Here is a 23,131-nt window from a genome sequence, read left to right on the forward strand (position 1 = left end):
TACTATACACAGTACTGAGGTCAGCACATGCACAAGACGACTGACATGTGATCGAGATTTCTCTGTTTGGGGGCCAGGTATCACACAGGTGAACTGTATTCCAAGTCAAAAGCCTTGTGATGGTATTTTTTTTTTTAAACATAAGTCATGAACCTTTCTGCTTGTGTGTGTGAGAGAAAGAGAGAGGGAGAGAGAGAGAGACCTCAGTTTATGAACTGTTTTGCTGGTAGACTGCCATTGAACAGATAAGGTGACCTGTCATGTTCGCCTTAAAGTCTCATTCATTCACTCACTCACTTGTGTGTGTGTGCGTGTGTGTGAAAGAGAGATTTCTCTATGAATGGAGAATGTGATCTGTGATATGTAACACCAAAGGGGCCTTTCTCTCTATTTTAAATATAAATCTGATAAGATCCTTTTCGCAGGAACCTGAGAACACAACAAAGCTGCAGTGTGTGTGTCCGTTTGTGAGTTAGTGTGCGCTTGTACAGTGGTGTTTTCTATAAATGTACGTGTGTTTGTGAGAACATGTACTCTATTCAGTTCCCAGCACAAAGACGTACAGAAAATAACATTTAGCTTGGATCCTGAAATGCATTCACTTCTGATATCTGTCAGGGAATGACATAGAAAAATGTAATGCACATCCCAAATAAGGGAAGTCTGGAGTCCAAATGAGTCCTTGATGGGTAACACACTAGTTTTCTCTAGAGTGTCTCATCAGGGTCTCAGTAGAAATTACAGAGTGAGAATGAAACATGCGGACATCGTCTGTGCATTACCAGCAGCTGTCCAATAGTCTCTGTCCAGTCATCCCAGCCTGTCAATCAAATAGCTCTTTAAAACTCATCATCATCTGAACACACCCAACACACTTGCATCTCTCATCATTTGGGAGATACTAGTACTATCTTGCATACTATAAGGAATCCCACTTTTTTTTTTTTTTTCAGTTAAACCCATTGTGTTAAACCCATAGATATTTTTAGTAATTTTAATAAATAACAATTAGACTAATGTTTGTATGTAAAACTAAGTTTTATATTTTTATGGTTTTAATTTTAGATATTTGATTGCCATTTCACACCTTTAAACGCATAAAAAAATACCCACCGATAAAACATCTAAAATACAATTAAATATTTGCAATTAATTTGTTGCTTTTAAAATATATTTTAGTGGTAACAGTTTTAAATATGATTCATTTCAGTACAAATTTTGGACCCACTTTATATTAAGTGGCCTTAACTTCTATGTACTTACATTTTAATTAATAATTTAGTACAATGTACTTATTGTGTACATACATGTTTTTACATTGTACTTATATTTTAAAAAAACTACGTGTAATTACATCTGTATTTAATTTCTGTAATTACATTTATAATTACACTGTCGACCCATACTTTACACCTTAACCCACCCTTAAACTTACCCATACCTCCAACCCTCTCCCTAACCTTACCCCATCCCACCTCAATAGCAGCAAAAGTGTTTTACAATACAATATGAACACAATAAGTACATTGTACTTATTTTTTTATGTAAGTACATAGTAGTTAAGGCCACCTAATATAAAGTGGGACCAACATTTTTTAAATTATTTGGTATCGGTAACAACCAATGAACCATACACACATACTATTTTTTATTATAGTATCAATTTTAATATATATTTTATGAATTACATTTTTTTGCAACCAAACACTTATTGTAAAATTTTACCATTTTATAAAAAAAAAAACACTACTGTCAATTCTTTTTGCCTCCAGAATGGTGAAGTTACAATGTAAGTAGTAGGTGTTAACTGTTTTAGTGTTAATGTATGTTTTCTTAGTACAGTATTTTCTAGTCCTATGAATTTATAAGTTTGTTTTTGCTTTTCTTAAGTAACTGCATGGTTATCGTTAGTGAAACTATGTCTGGAGTAATGCAGGATGAATTCTGAGTTCAGTGTGTTGTTTGTCCTGGGATTAAGGTTTGGTGACTGTTAGCGGTCCCCATGGACACTGTGCTGGCAGGCGTGAAAGCGAGAGGTTTGACTGGCACGTTCTTCCGGCTTATTAGCACCTCTGTGTAGGAGTATTACGATGTTAACTGCAACGCAAAGCTAATTACTCACACTTACTCAAACCTGCGCACCCGCTCGTACACAAACATTTCAGAGATCATTAATGTGGTCATTTAATTGTTAAATAAATAAGATATGCAAACAGTCCTGTTAGTGCCAGATTTATAAACTCACATCCTGGAGAGAGACACATTGATGCATCTTGTTTGAAGTTCAGGAGTTAATACTAAATCGAATCAGCCGTGAGAGTCTAATGGAGAGAGAGCGGAAAAGAAAGAGCTGTCTTTAATAATAAACTGGGAAAATTAGTTGGTAGTGAATTAACAGTAGCAGATTTCTCAGGCCAATGTTTATACACCAAGACACACACACAAACACTAATGCTTTGACTTTCAGCACTCCCTTGATCTAAAATCAGTCTTAATTCTTCCATTACGTTTCTGTTTTTCTTTCCTTCATGTTTTCCCGGGAAAGGTGAACGCAAACAGGAATTCCTGAAAGAAAAGATAAACACACACACACACACACATTAACAGGCTAAACATGTTTGGGTTGAGCTGAGGAGAGGAGATGAGCTCTAGTTACTCAGGAATCTTGATGGCTGATCTCAGTTCTGCTATAAACCGTTTTCCAGAAACAAAGGAGTCTCAACTTGTGACTAGTTTCAATAGAGTTTGATATTAGTCCTTATTATTTCTAAGCTAACAATTCAATAATCACAAGAATACAAATACAGGCAGATAATAAATAAAATTAGTATGGGCTATTTTTTAGCAATACTTCGGTCTTGAAAGAAAAAGTACACATACTTTTATAAGGAGTACTTTGTTATTAATATGCTTAGTTTACTGTAAAATAATATACTTAAACTGAGTGTAAACTGAATGTAATATTTTGAGACATGAATGTTATTTAGAAATAAAATAAAATTGTTTAAATTTATTTAAACTTTCTGTTTCTATTGTTTATATTAAATATCTATTGATTGAAAGCATTTATGGTAAACTAAAATAAACCCTAATGTAATTCTGGTGAAACTTACCTGTCATGTATTTAAATATATTTGTAATTACACATTTGTGATGATGGCACTGCAATTCAGTACATTAATTAATATTTACTTTATGATTATTGATTATTGAATTATAAGTGAATCAAATTAAGTGTACTTCAAAGCATGATAAAACAATATTAAAACAATAATTAAGGGTTCTTAAGTGTGTTAAGTTAGGAAAGTACACTTAAGTGGCCTTTTATGTATTTCCAATATATATATATATATATATATATATATATATATATATATATATATATATATATATATATATATATATATATATATATATATATATATATATATATTATCATCTGCATGTGGTTCTTAAAGGGATAGTTCACTTTTTGGTCCTCACTGACTTGCATACAGTACAGACCAAAAGTTTGGAAACATTACTATTTTAATGATTTTGAAAGAAGTTTCTTCTGCTCATCAAGCCTGCATTTATTTGATCAAAAATACAGAATTTTTTTTTTATATTGTGATATATTATTACTATTTTAAATAATTGTTTTTAAATTTATTATACTTTAAATTATCATTTATTTCTTTGATGCAAAGCTGAATTTTTAGGATCATTATAACATGATCCTTTAGAAATCATTCTAATATGATGATTCATTATCAAAGTTGGAAACAGTTCTGCTGCTTAATATTTTTTCAGAACAAGTGATACTTTTTTAGGATACTTTGATGAATAAAAAGTAAAAAAAAAAGTAAAAAAAAACGATGTTTTTAAAATATATATATATTTTGTAATAACAATATACACTACTGGTCAGTAATTTGGGGTCAGTTATATTTTTTCTTTCTTCTTTTTAAATAAAATCAATACTTTTATTCAGCAAGGATGTGTTAAATTGATAAAAAGTGATAGTAAAGAAATATATTAGAATATATATTATTAGAATTTGTTTTTTTATTTTGAATAAATGCAGTTCTTTTTAATCTTTTATCCATCAAATATATTACACAGCATAACTGTTTCCAACACTCATAATAAATCAGAATATTAGAATGATTTCTAAATGATCATGTGATCGACTGGATGTTACATGTGACACTGAAGGCTGGAGTAATGATGCTGAAAATTCAGCTTTTCATCACAGGAATATTTTTTTCTTTTTAAGTATATTCAAATAGAAAACTATTATTTTAAGTTGTAATAATATTTCACAATATTACTGTTTTTTCTGTATTTTTGATCAAATAAATGCAGGCTTGATGAGCAGAAGAAACTTCTTTCAAAAACATTAAAAATAGTAATGTTTCCAAACTTTTGGTCTGTACTGTATGTTTTTTTTCATGCATGGAAGTCAGTGGGGACCAGTAAGGTGAACTATCCCTTTAAAAAACATACTTTTTAAGATTTGAAATACACTACATGGTGCATATCCGGTACAACTGAGCTGCATTTACAAGTACAGCACAGTGCATTCTGGGTAAAAGCACACATTTTATGATCTAAAATGCTACTTGAATAGGCAGCTCGCCAAGTTTTGGAGCAGAGCGATAGTTTCAGCAAGATATTGATTCGAGTCGGCAGTATGGAGTGAATTCATCCACTGTGTTACACGTAGGCTGTCCTAGCGCTGACAGAGACTTCAACAGCTGTGTCCATGTATGTTTGTGTGTGTGTGTGTGTGTGGCCACCAACGCCGTGCCTCGTTGCATGCTGTGTCGTCCACATGGTTCTCATTACAGATTGAAGGATGTTTGTTTTCTCTATTAGTGACTCTGTCCCATTATCAAGATCTCAATCAGAAACTGCCTGCAACCACAATTCAATAAACACGCACGCACATATTTCATCTTCTCTTTTTATCTCTCCATGTCTTTTTGGCTCATATATGCATTCATTGCAAACACACGTTTGACTTCTTATCTTAATATGGACATGGTTGTCTTTTTTTATTTTTATAAAATGCTAACTAGCTGGCATTTCATTCTTTTCCTTCCTCCTTACTTTATCATATTTTTCTTTCTCTCTGCCCATATAAAGTTCTTATTGGCCAACAGTTCATGCTTTTTGTGTCCTTTAAGGGCTTAGAGTGTCTCGGGTGACAGGATGATGTGTAACAGGTGTGTGTGTGTGTGTGTGTGTGTGTGTGAGATTGTGGCGCTAACAGGTCCAATGACACCACTTAAAACATCCCCTTCAACTTCCTTTGGCATTACGCTCTTGCTCTGATATGTGTGTGTGATCCATGTGTGTGCGTGAGAAGTGTGTGAAATGTACTGTTAGGGAAATAAATGTGTGCTGGAATGTTTCTCAGGAAAGTATTGAAGTGGTTTTATGTAGCAATAGACATGGTATAGAAATTAAACTGTAAAACTGACAAATGTGTTGTTATATGTGTATTTATAGGTTTATAGTGTGTGGGGTCATACATTTTCTCCCTTTCTTGCCCCCCAGGCAACCAGGGCCACACTAACAGCTCATTGCTCCTCGCTGGGTGACAGTCTGAGGAAGGAGAATGAGTTAGCGCTCATCATAGATGGGCAGACGCTCAAATACGCCCTCTCTTTCGAAGTGCGTCAGGCCTTCCTCGACCTCGCGCTGTCCTGCAAGGCCGTCATCTGCTGCAGGTACTGTATATAGACCGAAACACACACAAATTTACATTTATATACACACTAATGTTATTTATGTCAGTTCACTTGGAGAAATACAAATACAGTCAGCAGAGACATGGCTGTATAATTTTATATCGGCATCTCACTCACGATATGATAGTGTGTGTGAGAGTGTGAGTGTGTGTGTGTGTAGAAATTTGTATATAAAAAATATATGTTTTTTTTTTTTAGGTGTGTGTACATATACTTTTTATATTTAATTATTGTTTTATTTATATCTATCAGTTGATCTATCTATTGATCTACTGATTTTGGTAGTAGTTGATAATATTGTTATTTATTTATGAAAGCCCATTTACGCCACTGAATAAAAACTAAAAAGGTTATTGCGACTTTTTATATCACAATTCTGACTTTTTTCTCTGTGTGTGTTTATTGTGTGTTTATATTATGTAGTTCTGAGAATTTTTTTTTATCAGAATTGTAAGATAAAAAGTCACAAGAAACTTTTTTAGTTTCTATTCAGTGACGTAAATGGGCTTGCATACTTTTTTTCTCAGAATTCTGGGATATAAACTGAGTTATAAAGTCCAATTCTAAGGGGAAAACTCAGAATTACGAGTTTATATCTCACAATTCTGAGGAAAAAGTCCAAGAAATAAATTGCAAATTTATATCTTGCAATTCTGACTTTATATCTCAGAGTTGCATTTTAGAAAGTCAGAATTGCAAGATAGAAAAAAAGTCACAGTTGCAAGATATAAACTCGCAATTCTGAAAAAAAAAAAAGTTTGTGAATTTGTGAGTTTGTATCTCGCAATTCTGAATTTATATCTCAGAACTGAAAGTTTATTCTCAGACCTGAGAGGTTATTTTTGTTTTAAAATTGGGTGTTTGTTTCACAATTCTTACTTTATATCTCGCAATTACGAGTTTATATTTATATATATATATATATATATATATATATATATATATATATATATATATATATATATATATATATATATATATATATATATATATTGCAAAATGTAAACTCACAGTTGCGGGGGAAAAAATAATTGTGAGAGAAAGAGTAGTAATTACCTTTTTTATTTTTATTCAGTGGAGAAACTGACTTTCATAATTTATTTTATTTATTTATTTACAAAGAAATAAATAAATCTCTTGTGTATGTAGATAGAAATATCTATCTATACAGTAATTATTCTTATAATTAATACACAACATACTGTTTTTTAAATAGTTGGTAATATAAAAATATTCTTTATATATTTACAATAAACTGTGTATTTTATAATTATATTTGTTATAAATTTTTCCTTACATCTTTAGCTACATAAAGGGAAAATGTAGTTATAGTAAAAGTTAATATAGTTAATAAGAATGTAGAGGTATAACATTAATCTAGATTAATCTAATTTGATTAGAAATACTGAGTTGAGATGGATTTAAAAAGAAAATAAGTAATAAATTCATAATCATAAATCTCAGTCTGCTTATCATATAATTGCATTGTTGTCTGGGAGAAACTTTTAAGATATAAAAGAGAACTTCTCTGGGGTTTTTGGGGTATACATTCAGGCATTACCACTGAACAGTGTGTGTGTGTGTGTGTGTGTGTGTGTATAAACTCCACCCCCAAAAAAACCTCTCAAAATGAGGGAGTTTACGCTGCGTGGATGTGCATGTGTGTGTGTCCTTATGAAAGGTTATGTCTTGCCCTGGGTGACTAAATAACTGGTGAAAATAAGCGCTTGGCTCCCAGAACAGAGAGGCTGTGCAGAGGTAATGTAATATACTGAGCTCTGTGCAAATGTCAAACTAATGACTCACTTACTGTCATTATCCACTCACACACAGACAATGCAGTCATTCACATCACATTGTTCAATACTGTAAATGTAATTCTGAATATAAATAAGCATGCTGCAAGTTGCAGATTGTTCTGATTCGATAATAAAATGTGTTTCCATGTGTGAGAGGGAGTAATTGACTTGCTGTTGCATGAAGCCCATATCCTGACTGTGGTCTCCAAGGCACTACAAACCGACTGAACCAACCCTAGCAGAACCCCCCCACACTATCCCGAACCACACAAATCCACAGACAACCAGCAGAGAGGAGCACAAGTGTGTGTGTTGAAGAGAAAGTTTGCATGTGTGCGCTCCATCCTTGGTTTCCTGAGTTCACATTCTGTTTATTTAAAGAGCTGCTTTAGCTTCTTATTTTCTGCTCAGTTCCACCATGAAGAACATTAGCCAGCCTTTCATCTGCCTACTGCCTCTGATCTCCCCTCCGGCTCACTGTGATTTTGGGAGGTATAGAGTTATTGTGGGAAAAGGGTGGAATCGATCAACAAAATGACAAGAGAAAGCACTTTGGGGGGGGATTTGTCTTTTAAATTTTCAATTTTTGTGAGTATACCATACCCATGCTATTAGAGTCATCATAGGTCTTTACTAGCTTGCACATTTCTGGCCAATTTTTTCGAAACTTTATATTTGCAGCACTAATGTTACATCTCCTATTGGTTAAGTATTTGTTGCAGCATTTCTCATTTGTCGGGTATCTTCAGCTGCTAAATGAATTAATGTTAATGTCTGTCTGTGATCATTAATTTTTCTTGGAAATCACATCCAACACCTTCCAAGGGAGATTTTATTGTGCTTTCTGTTTCAGTGAAGTATCATGATTAGATGTCTTCTGGACTTGGTGTGTTGTTGATATCAAATACATTTTTGAAACATTTCTAATCAGGCACTGCATAGAGTACCCATTAAAAGTTATTTCAGCCAATGAAATCAAATTGTGGTCTAAATTGTGCCTGACACCAAACCTCTTGGTCATCTTTCACACTTCTCTGTTGCTGTCTGATGATGTTGTCACTTTAATGAACAGATTCAGTCATCATAGACACATTATAAAGCATAATTGAGAAGTTTTATAGTACTTCGATGTAACATTTGTCTTGTTTTTCTTTCAGGGTGTCCCCACTGCAGAAGTCAGAGATTGTGGACATGGTGAAGAAGCACGTGAAGGCCATCACGCTGGCTATCGGAGACGGAGCCAACGATGTGGGGATGATCCAGACGGCACATGTGGGAGTGGGCATCAGCGGGAACGAGGGCATGCAAGCCACCAACTCATCTGACTACTCTATAGCCCAGGTCTGAGACAAGCACACTCATGTAATTCATTAATCACACACACACATACACACACATCTCATCTTTAAAAACATAATTACACTACCACAACACACAGCACACAGCAGTCTTCTGCCCACAGCGCTGTTGTATCCGGGTAGCTGCTCCTGCAGTAATGGTTCACATGTGTTCCTGCGGCAAACTTAATTCTTCTCTCTTTAGTTCTCATACCTGGAGAAGCTGTTACTGGTTCACGGGGCTTGGAGTTACAACCGGGTCACCAAATGTATCCTGTACTGCTTCTACAAGAATGTGGTCCTGTACATCATAGAGGTGTGTACGATAATCGCAATCAAGTGGTCGTGAGACTTTAAAAGAGGCAGATCATATAAAAATAACAATTCTGCCATCATCTGTCTTCATGTTGCCAACCTGTATGGTTTTCTTTATTCTTTAAAACAAAAAAGGAGATGTTAGACAGTGGGTTTCATGTCTGAAAAGCAACAAACTGACTAAATAGTGCCAAGTCTGACATTATGATTCAGAAATCTCCTGGTATGTGTTTTGTTGTGAGAGTTGATAGCAGCAGTGGAGGGCAGCGTTTTCAGAAAATGTACATTTATCGCACAAAGCTTTAGAATGACTATATATAATTTTATTTTATTATTATTTTGTATTTGAATGTATTTTACCAATATTTATTTTCAAATATATTTTAGAAAATGTATATATTTTCTTCTGCACCCCTTTATTTATTTATTTATTTTTATTTTTTCATTTTCTATATAGAATACAGTGTTATAAATACAAACAATACAATTCAAGAAAGTCACACGAGTTTGGGATGATGTGAGGTCAAGTTTATTTTTCATTGATTTCTGGGCAAACTTTTTCTTTAAACAACATGGAATGTGCTTTACTTACAGATAGATCACTTTTTAAAGGGAGTCATCAAAATTAGCCCTTATCCACACACACACACACACACACACACAAACAAACATGCCCACAATGTTTTTTTCTCTCTCCTTTTTCTTGGCTTTTTTTCACACAGACACCCTTGTGTACATTAAGTAGACTGCTTGCAGCTGTTTATGGAAGTGTTTGACAGTGATAAATGAGATGCCCCCTCTAGTCTCTGCTTTCCATCTCACACACACACACACACACACACACACACACAGAGGCACAGACAAAGAGCCGCTGACCCCTATCTATAGTGCCTGGGACCTTCCAGTTCAAAAAACTGCATACCAGATACACACTGTCATTCGAGAGCTGTGTAAGTGTGAGTGTGTGTGTGTGTGTGTGCGCTAGGTAGAGTGCGAGCTTTACTGGCAGGGTCACCGTTCTGCACGCTGGAGCATTTGTCAGCTGTGCCACAACCTTAAAATGGCAGCAGGTGCAGAAACATGCCCCCCTCATTCGCCCAAGGCCTGTGTGTTGGAGTGTGTGTTATGTGTGTGTGTTTGTTACGGTTAGAGCTGGGTAAAGGTTAAATGTTTAGATGTCTCTATATTTGTAGAATGCGATTGTCCATGCACATCTGTCCGTGTTTGGGGGAGAGGGGCATTTTGGGGGTCTTAATGGGGATTAGCTTCCAGCAAAGAAGAGCTTTAAAGGTCAAAGTTCACAGACTGTCTTTGTCTTCATAGCGGAGACATTGTGGGGGATGGACAGCAAGTGGACATGTGTATGAGCGTGTGTGTGTAGGCTTTTGTTTGTATGAATTGACCTTTGCCTTGAGTTTGATGTTGTCTGAAAGTATTTTGCTCGAGGGTTTCCATGTTACTCATCTTTTTTTTGTGCCCTCTCTTTGCAGAATTGTTTATCTTCACTTCTGTTTTGTAACACACTTTCATCTTTTTTTTTTCCTCAGCTTTGGTTTGCGTTTGTAAACGGTTTCTCTGGACAGATCCTGTTTGAACGTTGGTGCATTGGCCTGTACAATGTGGTATGTGTGTGTCTGTCTCTCTCTTTATAGTTTAACATTCTGTGGTCAAACATTATGTGGTCCTCCTGATAAGGCTTTGGTGGCATCAAATGTATCATTTAAAGAGAAGACAATGCCAGAATGCATTGTTGCAAATTTGGTGAAAACGTTCATCCAAGATGTTAGATAATTAACAGTGATAGATCAAAAAGATATCAGCCAATCTTTGGCCTTTTTTAATTTATCCGCAGATAAATGTGGCCACTTGGCAATTAGTTTTCTTGTTAATGTTACATTTAGTCATTTAGCATACACTTTTATCCAAAGCGACTTTCAAGTGAGGACAAAGGAAGCAATCAAAAACAACAAAAGAGCAATGATGTACTTTTGGGCTTTTAAGCATTTAATGTTGTGTGAATAAATTGAATGCACCAAAAATAAGTCTCTTTTGCACGGCAGGGCTTCATTTACATAATTCAAATACAGTAATATTGTAAAATATTATTACAGTTTAAAATGACTGTTTTCTGTTTAATTATATTTTAAATCATAATTTATTCCTGTGACGCAAAGCTGAATTTTCAGCATCATTACTCCAGTCTTCAGTGTCACATGATCCTTCAGAAATCATTCTGATTTCCTGTTTAAGAAACATTTATTATTTAGTGATTTTTTTTATTATTATTATTCTTAAACAGAATATAATAAAAAATTAATACAATATGTATTTAAAATGGAGATCTTTTATACGTCTTTATAAGTCGTCACTCTCACTTTTAAACAATTCAATGTGTCCTTGCTAAATAAAAAGTATATATATATTTTTTAAATCTAAATTTTGAACAGTAGTGTACAGTTTTCCTGACTTTACCTTTTCTATTTACATCAGAAATTGAAAAACACATATTTGTCTACCACTAGTGTATGACATGCTATTCTATTCCAATCAGAATACTTCAGTTCAGCTTTTATTTTGTTTGTGCTTTGGTTTAGATACATACTGTATAACACACTGTAACGCTCGAGAATGTTCATCTGTTTTTCAGATCTTTACTGCTCTTCCTCCTTTCACACTGGGGATAGTTGACCGGCCGTGCAGTCAGCAGAACATGCTACGCTTCCCTCAGCTGTACCGCATCACACAGAACGCAGAAGGGTTTAACACTAAGGTACCAAGATTTCGGTAGCCTATACAAATGCGCCATTTCAATCACAAATTACTCATACTGACAAAACAAATACCTGGAGACTTATAAATCTGTCTGCAGTGAGTGTCGGACTGTTATTATGATCATCACGCTAGCTTACATCCTGTGTTATAATTGATTATCCCAGTCTGATGTGGTTAGAAACGTCAGCGTGTTGTTTGAATGGGACTTCACTGTAGATAAACAGGAGTGCAAGAAACAGCTCTGTTTCCACCCAAATAATAATGAGATTCATAAGCTGAAATAAGACAGTCATTCATTTATAGCCGAGGATCAGTGTTTGTGTGTGTGTTTGGGGTGATCTGGGGGACATTGCGCTGGCTGTGCAATTGCAGAGAAACTGTTTGTGTGGGCTGTGTGTATCTTGGCATCAGTATGTCTTGACTGACTCTCCCCTTCTCCCGTTCCTGCTTTCTGTCCCCCCCTTCCTCTCTCTTTCATTGCCTCTTTCTCTTTTTCCAGGTCTTTTGGGGTCACTGTATAAATGCTCTCATTCACTCCATTATTCTCTTCTGGTTTCCACTCAAAGTTCTGGAGCACGGTAACTATCACAAGCACTCACACACACACACACACACACGTGTAGACCTCTCCAGCTTGAGTGTGTGAGCCGCTGAGTATCTTTCATCACCCGTTTTGTTTCTTCAGACACTCCCTTTGACAACGGCAACAGTGTCGACTACCTGTTCGTGGGGAACATCGTCTACACGGTGAGTTGTCAGCGGTGGCATTTACTGCTCCGTAGTTCCCTGCCAGTGAGAGGTCACACATTATTTCCTTGCTAGTGCTGTTATTCCATTCGTTGGCCGCCAGTGTTTACACTGTAAACTTGTTAATGTCTCTTTTCGAAAAAGAAAACATTTTTGTGAATGATGAGAATCGACAAGACCGCTCACCTTTGGCATTTGTGGGCAGTTTACGACTGAAATTCTGCATTTCAAGTCTACCATTCTAACAGTCATTTAACTTATTTAGTGCTTTAAATGCTTGGAATGGTTTTTTTTTCTTCTGAAATTTCCTTGGAATTCTGGCCTCTTAAATTCATATTCTGTATCAGTTTTTGTGGCCTTAACTAAAAAAATGATTAATTTAATGTTCTTTTCTTTTTTTCTTTTTTTTAACTAAAACTAAAAGTATTACCTATTCATTTAGGGATGTGAAAAATACATATTTTCATAATGGACTGGTTTGAAGGCTGTCTAATGTTGAAGATATATATATATATATATATATATATATATATATATATATATATATATATATATATATATATAAATAAAATTAAGTAAAACTCTTACTATAAGGAGATTTTTTTTGTTTACCCGCATGTGTCATTTGAACATTAACCAACATCACAGAACTGTGGACATGCAAATATGTTGTTAAATGTCTTAAAATCTCACAAAAAAAAGTTTGGGAATACCTGAGCTACATGAAAAATCAGCCTACATGAAAACCCTGTGTAGTAGGGCTGGATTATAAAATAAGACCTCACACCAATCACACAGATTTTTTTAAGGGTTGTTCACATAGGCCATGTTCTTGTGGTTAAAACCTGGATGGAGTGCAACACAATGGAACAGTGCGCAGACACATTTTTGACACCCTGCCTTAAAAGCACAATTCTTATTGCACACAAGCCTTTAAAAATTGCACAAAATGCCAACCAACTGTAAGATATCCGTCTGCATATGTACATAAACCAGCATTTAAAAAATAACTTTTTACTGCACAAAAATCTCATGATCCTGATCCGTACCAAGCAATTTGAAGTCCAAACATTGCCTTAAAGTCGTTGGTTTAGTTACACAAGCTGTGTTTTAGAGATACAGCGGTGCAAGATAAAACAGCAATTTTGTATAAAGTCAGATTTTTTTTGGGGGGGGGGGGGGGGTAATTTGTTACACCGATCATGTCTTTGAGTCTTAAATCTTTTGACTGAATTGTAATAAGTTCAAAAGGGTCTTCATTCATTTCCCGAATCAGACTATGCTGATCGTGCTGCATGTTTGACGCTAAGATGTGTCTCATAATTTCACAGTATATTTTCCTATTCACATTTAATACAGACTGCGACATCTTTCATTCCACGATTTCAGCATCTAAATCACTACAGTTCCCTCGCCACTAGCCAATCAGTGAACTGTATTTCACATATTGTTGTTGTGCTTTTGGCCATCCATTATAAAAATGAGGTCGTGTGTATGTGTGCAGCCCAGACTATTAAATACAGTACGTTGGGGTTTTTGGAGGCGATACTAGACTCTAGCCATAAAACAGTAACGAATGAGTCCCATGGGGAGTGAAGTCTTTGTGTGCTGTTTTTTTTCTGTTTCCCTGCAGGCCTCTTATACTTTAAGGGCTAAATGTGTAATTGTGTTTAAAGCAGTGTGCGTCGCTAGAGGCAATAGTAAGTCAATGCCTGTGTGAAAGCCCTCATCTGTTTTTTTTTTTTTTTTTTATGTGTTGAAGCTGTACAGAACGTTTTACCAGGATGATGTGCTCATATCATTACTGTTCTTTATGCCTCTCTCTCTCTTTCTCTCTCTGGTGCAGTATGTAGTGGTAACTGTATGTCTGAAAGCCGGTATGGAGACCACAGCATGGACAAGGGTACGTCAGTCCCCATCCTCCAACACAAACAAACGCACACACTCTTCACTAAATAATTTTAAAAAATGATTTTAAAAAAGTACAAGCGAACTTATGCTTATAACAGTAAAAAATATGTGATGGGCTAAGAAAAATTTGCTTGTTTTTCTTAATGTACTTAATTTTGATGCATTTTTCCTGAAAACAAGATTCAGTTTCTTAACTTATTTAGCATGATGTCAGAATTTTTACATGTACTGAAAAACAGGAAAAAAATGCTGAGTAAGAATTTTTTTTTGCTGTCAATGAAGTGCCCTCTAATGTATTGAATATTACAAAGAATGTGTTATGTCTGAATTGAAACACATTATAGAACAGTTTGAATTTGATATTGTGTCTAATTTGCACTGCAAAATGATTTTCTTTTTTTTCTTGTTTTCCAGTACAAATACATAGACTTTCTCAAATCAATAAACATTTGCTTGCTAAGCAAAATTACTTAAGATATTAAGTCTTGTTTTCTGAAAAAAATTATCAAAATTATGATGTGTTTGTTTAAAATTAGAAAAATAAGAATACAATTACTTTTATTAAAAAAATAATAATTATTAATTCTATTAATGAAATAAAATGGTATTAATTCATTTAACAAGTATATCGATTTATTTTACTTGATTTAGATTTTTTAAAATATTTTTTAATATATATTTTATAATTTTAGCAGTGTATCAAAGCGACGTTTAATGTATTGAATTTATTCCAAAGCATTTTTTTATGTTTGAATTGAAAGGAGATCCCTCTATACAACACTTTGCACTTGACATTGTGTCTTATTCTATTGGAAGGTCATATATATATATTCTGGGAAGGGCTTTAGATAGATGGGGAACATGCTGCTGTGTCAGGACATTTCTCTGTCCCACTGCTGTGTGTTGAGGAGACGTGGACACTCCTCGTCCGTTCAGCTGTCCTCACACCAGATCTTGTGATGATGAAGTAAAGGGGCCTTGGAATTCACATGGTTTCCATGACAGCTGAAGAAGTCTATATTCAGTGTGAAACTGACCATGACCTGGTTTTCTCTTGTTCTAGTTTTCTCATCTGGCTGTATGGGGCAGCATGGTGCTCTGGATGTTGTTTTTTGCCGTCTATTCTGCAATCTGGCCAACCATTCCTATAGCACCTGATATGTTGGGCCAGGTGAGTGCACATACACACACACCTGTTCATCTTTGTGCTTTCCCACTCACCTCCTGTATCTGACTGGCGCCTGGATGACTTGCTCTCTGGGTGTTCTGTGTCAAACTTATAGACAGCCGTCCCATTTCGCAGTCTCCCTGCACCTGCCACACAGTCACCCGAGCCCCAGGCTTTTACGGCCTACCCTGGAAGTGTTGACTCAAGTGGGTGGGCTGGTTTGTGCATCGTTACAGACATCTGTGTGTGTGTGTGTGTGTGTTTGATTGAGGAATACTTCAGAAAGATGTTTTGCCTTGTCCTAACAGTGGCTCTGTTTCATAACCTAGTGAGTCGCCTCGCTCTCTGTTGTCTACATAGACTTCATCCTAACTGAAATGGAACAAGTACTAATTTGAAACACTCTGTAAAGGCAAGAACTCTGTATTTTATACATTTAACACACTTAATGTTAATTGCATAGGATACCTGGAGTTAGCATTTTACTACACTAAAGAAAAAACAAGCAATAAAAGCACATCACTCACAAAAATGGAATAAAATCGCTATTTCTATTTCTATTTCTATTTGATGTTTCAATTATTATAAAATTGTATTATTGCATTACTATATATTTATAACCAACAATTTTCCTCTTCAGCTCCTTCAAAAATAAAAACAACATATATATACATTTAAAAAAATAAATTATATATATATATATATATATATATATATATATATATATATATATATATATATATATATATATAAACATGTATTTTTGTACATGTAGTTCTGTAATTTATATATAAAACAAACAAAAAAATAATTTTGTATTGGTAACATTTCTTATTAATGTTATATATATTAATGTATTCCAAAAATATGTCAGAAATAATATGTTCTTATAAAATTGTATTACATTTTGCATAATACATTTCAATATTATCACATTTTAGTATATATAGTATTTCTGTAATTGTTTTTTTTTTTTTCTTTGTCCACTATCTTGGATATTTTACCATGTGATATTTCAGTTCTTTAAGGGATTGTAATGCATACGTCTCAGGAGGCAGCATAATTGGAAGTGTGCCTATGGTGCCCCAAAATGCTACGTACGGGGGGCGACTCACTAGAGTTTTGAACAAAGCTAGTGTGTGTGTGGAGCGTTCGGGGGTGGGATAGAGCTCTCTTGAAGCCCTCCGGCCCATTAATTTGATTTGTGTCAGAAATCAGGAATGTGCTCAAGTATCACCACAGCTGCTCTCAGAGAGGGAGAGAAAGATGGGACATCCCTCGCTCTTTACCCTGCAGCATTGGCTTTTCTTTCTCCTCTCTGTCCACCGGTCGTTTTTTAATCTCTCCATCTCTACATGCAGGCCAAGCTGGGAGAGCACACACTATGCATGTTTTTCCAGAGCTGTATATCAGTGTGTGTATTTTTGTGCGTCTGCTCGTCTGAGAATTCGAGAGGGTTGGTGTGGGGGTGTATGTGCAGCTGTCACGAGGGGACGCCGTCTAATGGTTTTCGGAGTCTAGTAGATTCCGATGGGGATATCACCTTTGGAGTATCCTAAAAAGTGGGATCACTTGATTGCACACCATGAATAATATGTTCCTGTAAAAGATATTTAAATCAGAATGATTAGTAGTAATGAAGTGGAACAAATGACATGCTAAAATATAATGAAATATGGATAGATTGATATATCAGCTGACATTGGCAGTTTTAATATTGATATTAACAATAGCTTTAGTGTTCCCTCCAAAAAACTTTTTTTCTTTGTTTGCATATATATATATATATATATATATATATATATATATATATATATATATATATATATATATATATATGAAATTGCATTTTAGTTTTAAATTGTATTTATTTTATATTTAATAAATAATATAACAAACATACATTAAATATATACATTAATCGATTAATCACATTCAAAATAAAAGGTTTGTTTACATAATGTGTTTATATTATGTATAGTTATTATGTATAGTATATATAAATACAAACACATGCATGTATATATTTAAGATACATGTTGTTTATATATTAAATATTGTATATAATATAAAAATTAAGAATATAAATGTATATACATGTAAATATTTTCAAAATACATTCTGTATGTGTGTGTATTTATATATACATAATAACTGTACACAGTACACACATATATTATATAAACAAAAACTTTTATTTTGGATGTGATTAATCATTTGAAAGCACTAATTCTTTTCTTTTTATGTAGTGACTCATTAGGGTGGAAAAACACTTCTAATTGGACCATTAAACAGAGACAGGAGTATGAACTAGAGCAAACAGTAGACAGTCGAGTTGGGTAAACAGGGTAATTGAACTCTCCCACAGGTCAAAGGTGACGCAGTCAGTCAACAGCTGTTGCAAGGAGAAAGAGAAATCCAGCATTGATTGGGTTTTGTGATGTTTGCAGAGCATTGATTTCAAACTGATGATCTGTTTCTCTTTGTTTTAGGCTGGCAGGGTGATGCAGTGCTGGAGCTTCTGGCTGGGACTGATACTGGTGCCAACAGCATGTTTACTCAAAGATGTGGTGTGGAATGCGTGAGTAATGTACCACACACATACACATATCAGTGTATTTATGGAGAAAATACAGTGTGATTTGGCAATACGTATTAGTCAATCATGTAAACAGACTGACATTTTTACACTTTGTCTTGTGTGTATGTCTGCATGCAGAGGACGGCGCACCGTGAGGAAGACTCTGCTGGAGGAGGTGCAGGAACTGGAAGCTCGGGCTGTGGACCCTGGGGCACCCGTCCTCAGAGATGCCAGCGGCCGCAGGTATATGCCTTGATGTAAACCAGCCTATCTATAAACTCCCCTGTAATACCTAAGGTTGATTTCCAAGTTGTTTTAATATAGATTATATATTTATTTTTGTGTTATTATTATTGTTGTGTTATTTTTATCATTAGCTCTGTTTCAAAACATAGTGAGCTGACTTGCTGCCTACATAGCAACCTCATACAAACAGCAAAGTGCATGAGCAATGACAGAGAAAGTGAAATAATACTTGAAGCATAAATATATATATATATATGGTCTATTTTACCTATTTTTTGTGTGCCATCTTTTTTCACTAGAATATTAATAATTGTAATAATAATAATTCTAATAATTAGAATAATGATTATTGTTATTATTATTAAGAATGTATTAATATATATGTAAAATTATTAATATTAAATTTATTGACAGATAAGTAAAATAAGTAAATAATACAATAGCATTTTTACTTATATATTTTTACTTTATATTAGATTATATATAGATCATTAAATTAATTGACAATTAAATTTAAATTAATTGTTAATTACTGTCATATTACTAATATATTTTGTATTTTTTCATTAATTTAATATATGATTATATATTATTAATATTAATATGCAGTTAGAATTATTGAAGATAAAATACCCAATAAAAAAACCCACATTTAGTTTTTTTGTCCCTTTTTATATTATTTGTTTTCTTTGTTTGTTGCAGAAGAACGCTCACTAGGTTTTGCAGATGATTGATTGTGTTTATGATTTGTTTATGCCTTTTGTCTGTTTGCGTATTATTTGTGAATTAGTTTGTGGAAGTTTGATTGGGAAAGAATCTGTGTTTGTGTTCTTTGTGTTCCTCTAACCCCTGCCTGAACACCCACAGGCCCAGTGCTAAGGATTCATAGACTCACAGAGTCAAAGGCAGGCATGTGCAGGTAGAACCAGCTGCCTGAGTCTCTTTATAGGATGTGCAGTGACCTGTTTCCTCCTTTCCTTAACCTTCCTTTCATCATCATCATCATCATCATCTCACGACTTTTTCTTTCACTTTTCTCTTTCACATTCTGCGATGTCAGGCGGCCGTGAGCTGGTCAGGTTTGCCTAGCTATAAGCACTGGGTGTGTGTAGCTCCTTAAGTTCGTACCTCTGTGCATGTGTTTGCTTTCAAACTGTGTGTTTGTGGTTTGAGGTTGACTGCGTGGAGCGATTGCATGGATTTAACCAGAGATATTACTCTACATATTGTGTTTGATGTACAGCCCTATATGAGACAGGAACTTGGCAGACAGACGTGTAGTCTCATGCAGTTTTTTTGTAATACCTTGGAGTGTTTCGTGGTCTTTAGGTCACTAAGTTATGGCCAGGGAGTTGACAGAATGGACTTCTAATCAGAGGGATGTTGGCCGTTAGCCCTGTTTGCGTTTACCTCCTCATTCCCTCAGAGCAGAACACTTAACCTCATTTGTTTCAGTAAATATCCAGCTGTAAAAAACATAATGGTTGTAAGTCATCCTGAACGAGTGTAGAAATCCGCTGAATCATTGAACGTCAGCTTGAATTCGACATCACTGGGCGGAGGCTGACACAATTGAAGAGCATATCCTAGGCGTTTACATTTGAAACCATTTACCCAAGAAGACCCCAACTAGTCCTGCTGGACAAAAGCAAAGTATTTTCCCAAGTATAAGCCAAGCCTGGACTCGTACCTGAGGGACGGCTGGAGGAAAATAAGTTATTGAAAATTTGATTCATCAAAACAGCTGTCTGATATTCCAAGGACTGTCCATGTTCCAGAGAAAGAGAGAGCTCCGGTTACCAGCGAGCCTATGCGTCATTCCATCCTTTTATTTCTTTATTTATCCATTCATCATCCCCGTCTTTCAGCCGGTCATATGTTTTGCAGACATAGTTTTTGTTGGCCGATGTTCTGCCATATCTCATAGACTGTTGCCGAATTTTTTGCAGCGAAAGCCAAATGAATGCCACGTCCTTCCCAATGATAATAGTGCGAACGGTCCCCTTCGTAGCACGATATGAGTTTGAGCTGTAACCTTGAGAAGTTTGGCCTTCCTCCATAACAACTGGTTTTCGGATCACTTTCTTTTATGGATGAGTGGAAAGATCGCTTTCATCTGATTTACAGGGAAACATCGTAGACGGATTGTTCTACGTGGAACGTGTTTATCAAAGACGTGATTTCTCATCATTTCAAAACCGGACACGACATGCCATGGGATTCAGTTTCCAGAATTGAAATTTAGCCATTTACTTCAGCAACCAGTGACTTCTTTATTGGCCGCATTAATTTAAGAATAAAGAGCTGTTGAATTCTTCTCATATTGATCGGTTTTGTTTGAAGGATTGGAAAGCTTGAGGATTTAGTGCTTTGGAAATATTCGAGGAGATGTTTTTGGAGCGCAGGCCTAAGTTTAATGTTGTTTAGGAGTGCTTTGGGAAGCCGTTTCCTAGAATTGTGTGAGTATGTGTGTAAATGTGTGTTCTGGTCGATCATTAAGACTAACTTCTGTTCGCCAGGATTGCCACGCGGCAAAGTAGAGGACTGTGTGTTGTAGAAATGCATGTGATTTGACCTCTAGCTGTCATGTGTGTAGCATATCGGCCAGTAATTGTGCTGTGATCGGTGGCTTAACCCATCTGTCTCTGTCTGTCCAGTCTGAACGAGCGTGCCCACCTGCTGACACGGGTCTTCAGGAAAATGCCTTCCAGCGTGGGACGCTCAAACTCCGTGCAGCAAACCGTGTCACGTAAGTGCATGTTCCGCACCCATTTTTTTTTACGCTTCACACCCACTGAGATCTGCAGAACCTGTACAGCTGCAACTAATTATTATCATTATTATATCATTATTAATCTGTCAGTTGTCAGAGCTCCACGAGTTTCTCGTCTGAGCGAATGAAAAAAAATCTTAAATGAATCTGTAAAAGTATAAAGTTTTCTTTTCTGTATTGTACTAGGAAAACCAAACCAAAAACAAGTTCCCCCATGCAAATATCCCTATAATAAAGGCTAACGATTGTTTTCTCTCTCTCCCAAAAGATGGATATGCGTTCTCACAGGAGGAGCATGGCGTGGTGTCGCAGTCCCAGGTTGTTCGCTCCTATGACACCACCCGTCAGCGGCCCAGTCTGTAGCTGTAGACACAGCGACAGCTGCTAGAGACTTTAAGGACACACCTGTGCTGGCTGACCCTGCTGTGGCCTTTAAGCTGAACTAAACTGAACTGGCCACAGCTAGCGCAACACTCGGCCAAGCTACATAACACACCGCCTCCTGACGAGAGAGTGGATTTACAGGAAACGGAGGATTGGGGTGGGCGGGCATATTCTCACATCAAAACGGCCAGTCGAAATGCACTACGCGCGAACGGACAGGCGAAAGGAGCCAAGTAGCACCCAGAAACGAAAGCCAGAAACAATTGTGACTGTATCACTATCACAAGTAACAAGACTGCTTCATCTGGTTCTACATTGTGCGGGTGCGTTTGCATCGTCACATTTGTATATGTGAGCGTAGCTATCGAGAACGATGTGCATATGTGCTCTTATCTGTCGTGTGTGTAGGTTGTGGGGCGGCTGTTGCACTTCTCTGTGTGTCTGCATGTGTGTGTTTTTGTTGAGTCCTAGCGTTTGCGTCTCCAGAGATCGGGAGTTTGGCGTATCCGTCATCACCACAGCAAAGCAGGAGGGGAGGCCACTCTAAACAAACACAAAACAGCCACCCACATGCATACAGTCTTTTTGGAGGAATGCCCATTGCAGACCTGAGATGGGGGAGGTGTAGCTTACTGATGCCGCAGACACATGCATGCACCGTTCCCATCCAGCGAGGCTGCCAAAACACACAGCGATTCTTCTGAGGCGGAACCCCCACCCTGCAGCATGGAGCTTCCCAGCTTACCACACACACACAAATGCACCTTCTCTAGCTCTCTTTCTCACCTAATCTTCTACTTAATAGCGGCCTCTGTATCTTAGAGCTCATGTTCTCTCCGTCTGCCTCTGTCTTTGATTCTCTCTCTTTTTCCAGATCGCCAATCTCCATGTCTCCTTGTTCTCTTGGTCTAGTCGTCTTTTCGTTCCCTTCTCTGTTCCAGTCGGTGGCTGCTGTGGATCACAGCTGTAGCGTTTGCTTTTGTCCTCTTTCATCTGACCTGTCGGGTTTCTGGACTGTTTTGTCAAATAAACTGGACTTGTGACTCTGTGTCATTCTCTTTTTAAGCTTTGCTTTTGTCCTGTTATTGTTGTTCTCTAATATAAGTGAGTCATTTCAGGCAAATTTTTATTATTGTTCAGTTTAAATTTGTGGGTTCACACTCATGTCATTCCAAACTTTCTTCTGTAGAACAAATATATATATATATATATATATATAGGGCAATGGTAACATATTAAAGCTTTAAATGACTGTAAAAACATGATTTACATGTTCAGATACAGATTTTCACATAGTTTTATAAAATGATTATTTCAGCTTATATTTGAACAATTATTATCAACCAATTTCATTCATTAA

General features: G+C 35.9%; 1 protein-coding gene across 6 annotated transcripts in view; it reads left to right on the forward strand.

The window, feature by feature from the left end:
• Positions 1-22,819, forward strand: part of atp8a2 (ATPase phospholipid transporting 8A2) — a 56,461-nt gene extending 33,642 nt beyond the window's left edge. For all 6 annotated transcript variants that reach the window (XM_052596384.1, XM_052596385.1, XM_052596386.1 and 3 more), the window contains 13 exons: positions 5,545-5,717; positions 8,695-8,878; positions 9,080-9,190; positions 10,737-10,811; positions 11,837-11,959; positions 12,461-12,539; positions 12,647-12,708; positions 14,555-14,611; positions 15,683-15,790; positions 18,280-18,368; positions 18,507-18,611; positions 21,272-21,363; positions 21,656-22,819. In XM_052596384.1, the coding sequence (XP_052452344.1) occupies positions 5,545-5,717; positions 8,695-8,878; positions 9,080-9,190; positions 10,737-10,811; positions 11,837-11,959; positions 12,461-12,539; positions 12,647-12,708; positions 14,555-14,611; positions 15,683-15,790; positions 18,280-18,368; positions 18,507-18,611; positions 21,272-21,363; positions 21,656-21,750 (1,353 nt within the window). In that variant the 3' untranslated portion in view covers positions 21,751-22,819. The remainder of the gene's footprint in view (positions 1-5,544; positions 5,718-8,694; positions 8,879-9,079; positions 9,191-10,736; positions 10,812-11,836; positions 11,960-12,460; positions 12,540-12,646; positions 12,709-14,554; positions 14,612-15,682; positions 15,791-18,279; positions 18,369-18,506; positions 18,612-21,271; positions 21,364-21,655) is intronic.
• The last annotated feature ends 312 nt before the right edge of the window (positions 22,820-23,131 follow it).

This window comes from Carassius gibelio, chromosome B24 (genome assembly GCF_023724105.1).
Source record: "Carassius gibelio isolate Cgi1373 ecotype wild population from Czech Republic chromosome B24, carGib1.2-hapl.c, whole genome shotgun sequence".
Lineage (NCBI taxonomy): Eukaryota > Metazoa > Chordata > Actinopteri > Cypriniformes > Cyprinidae > Carassius > Carassius gibelio.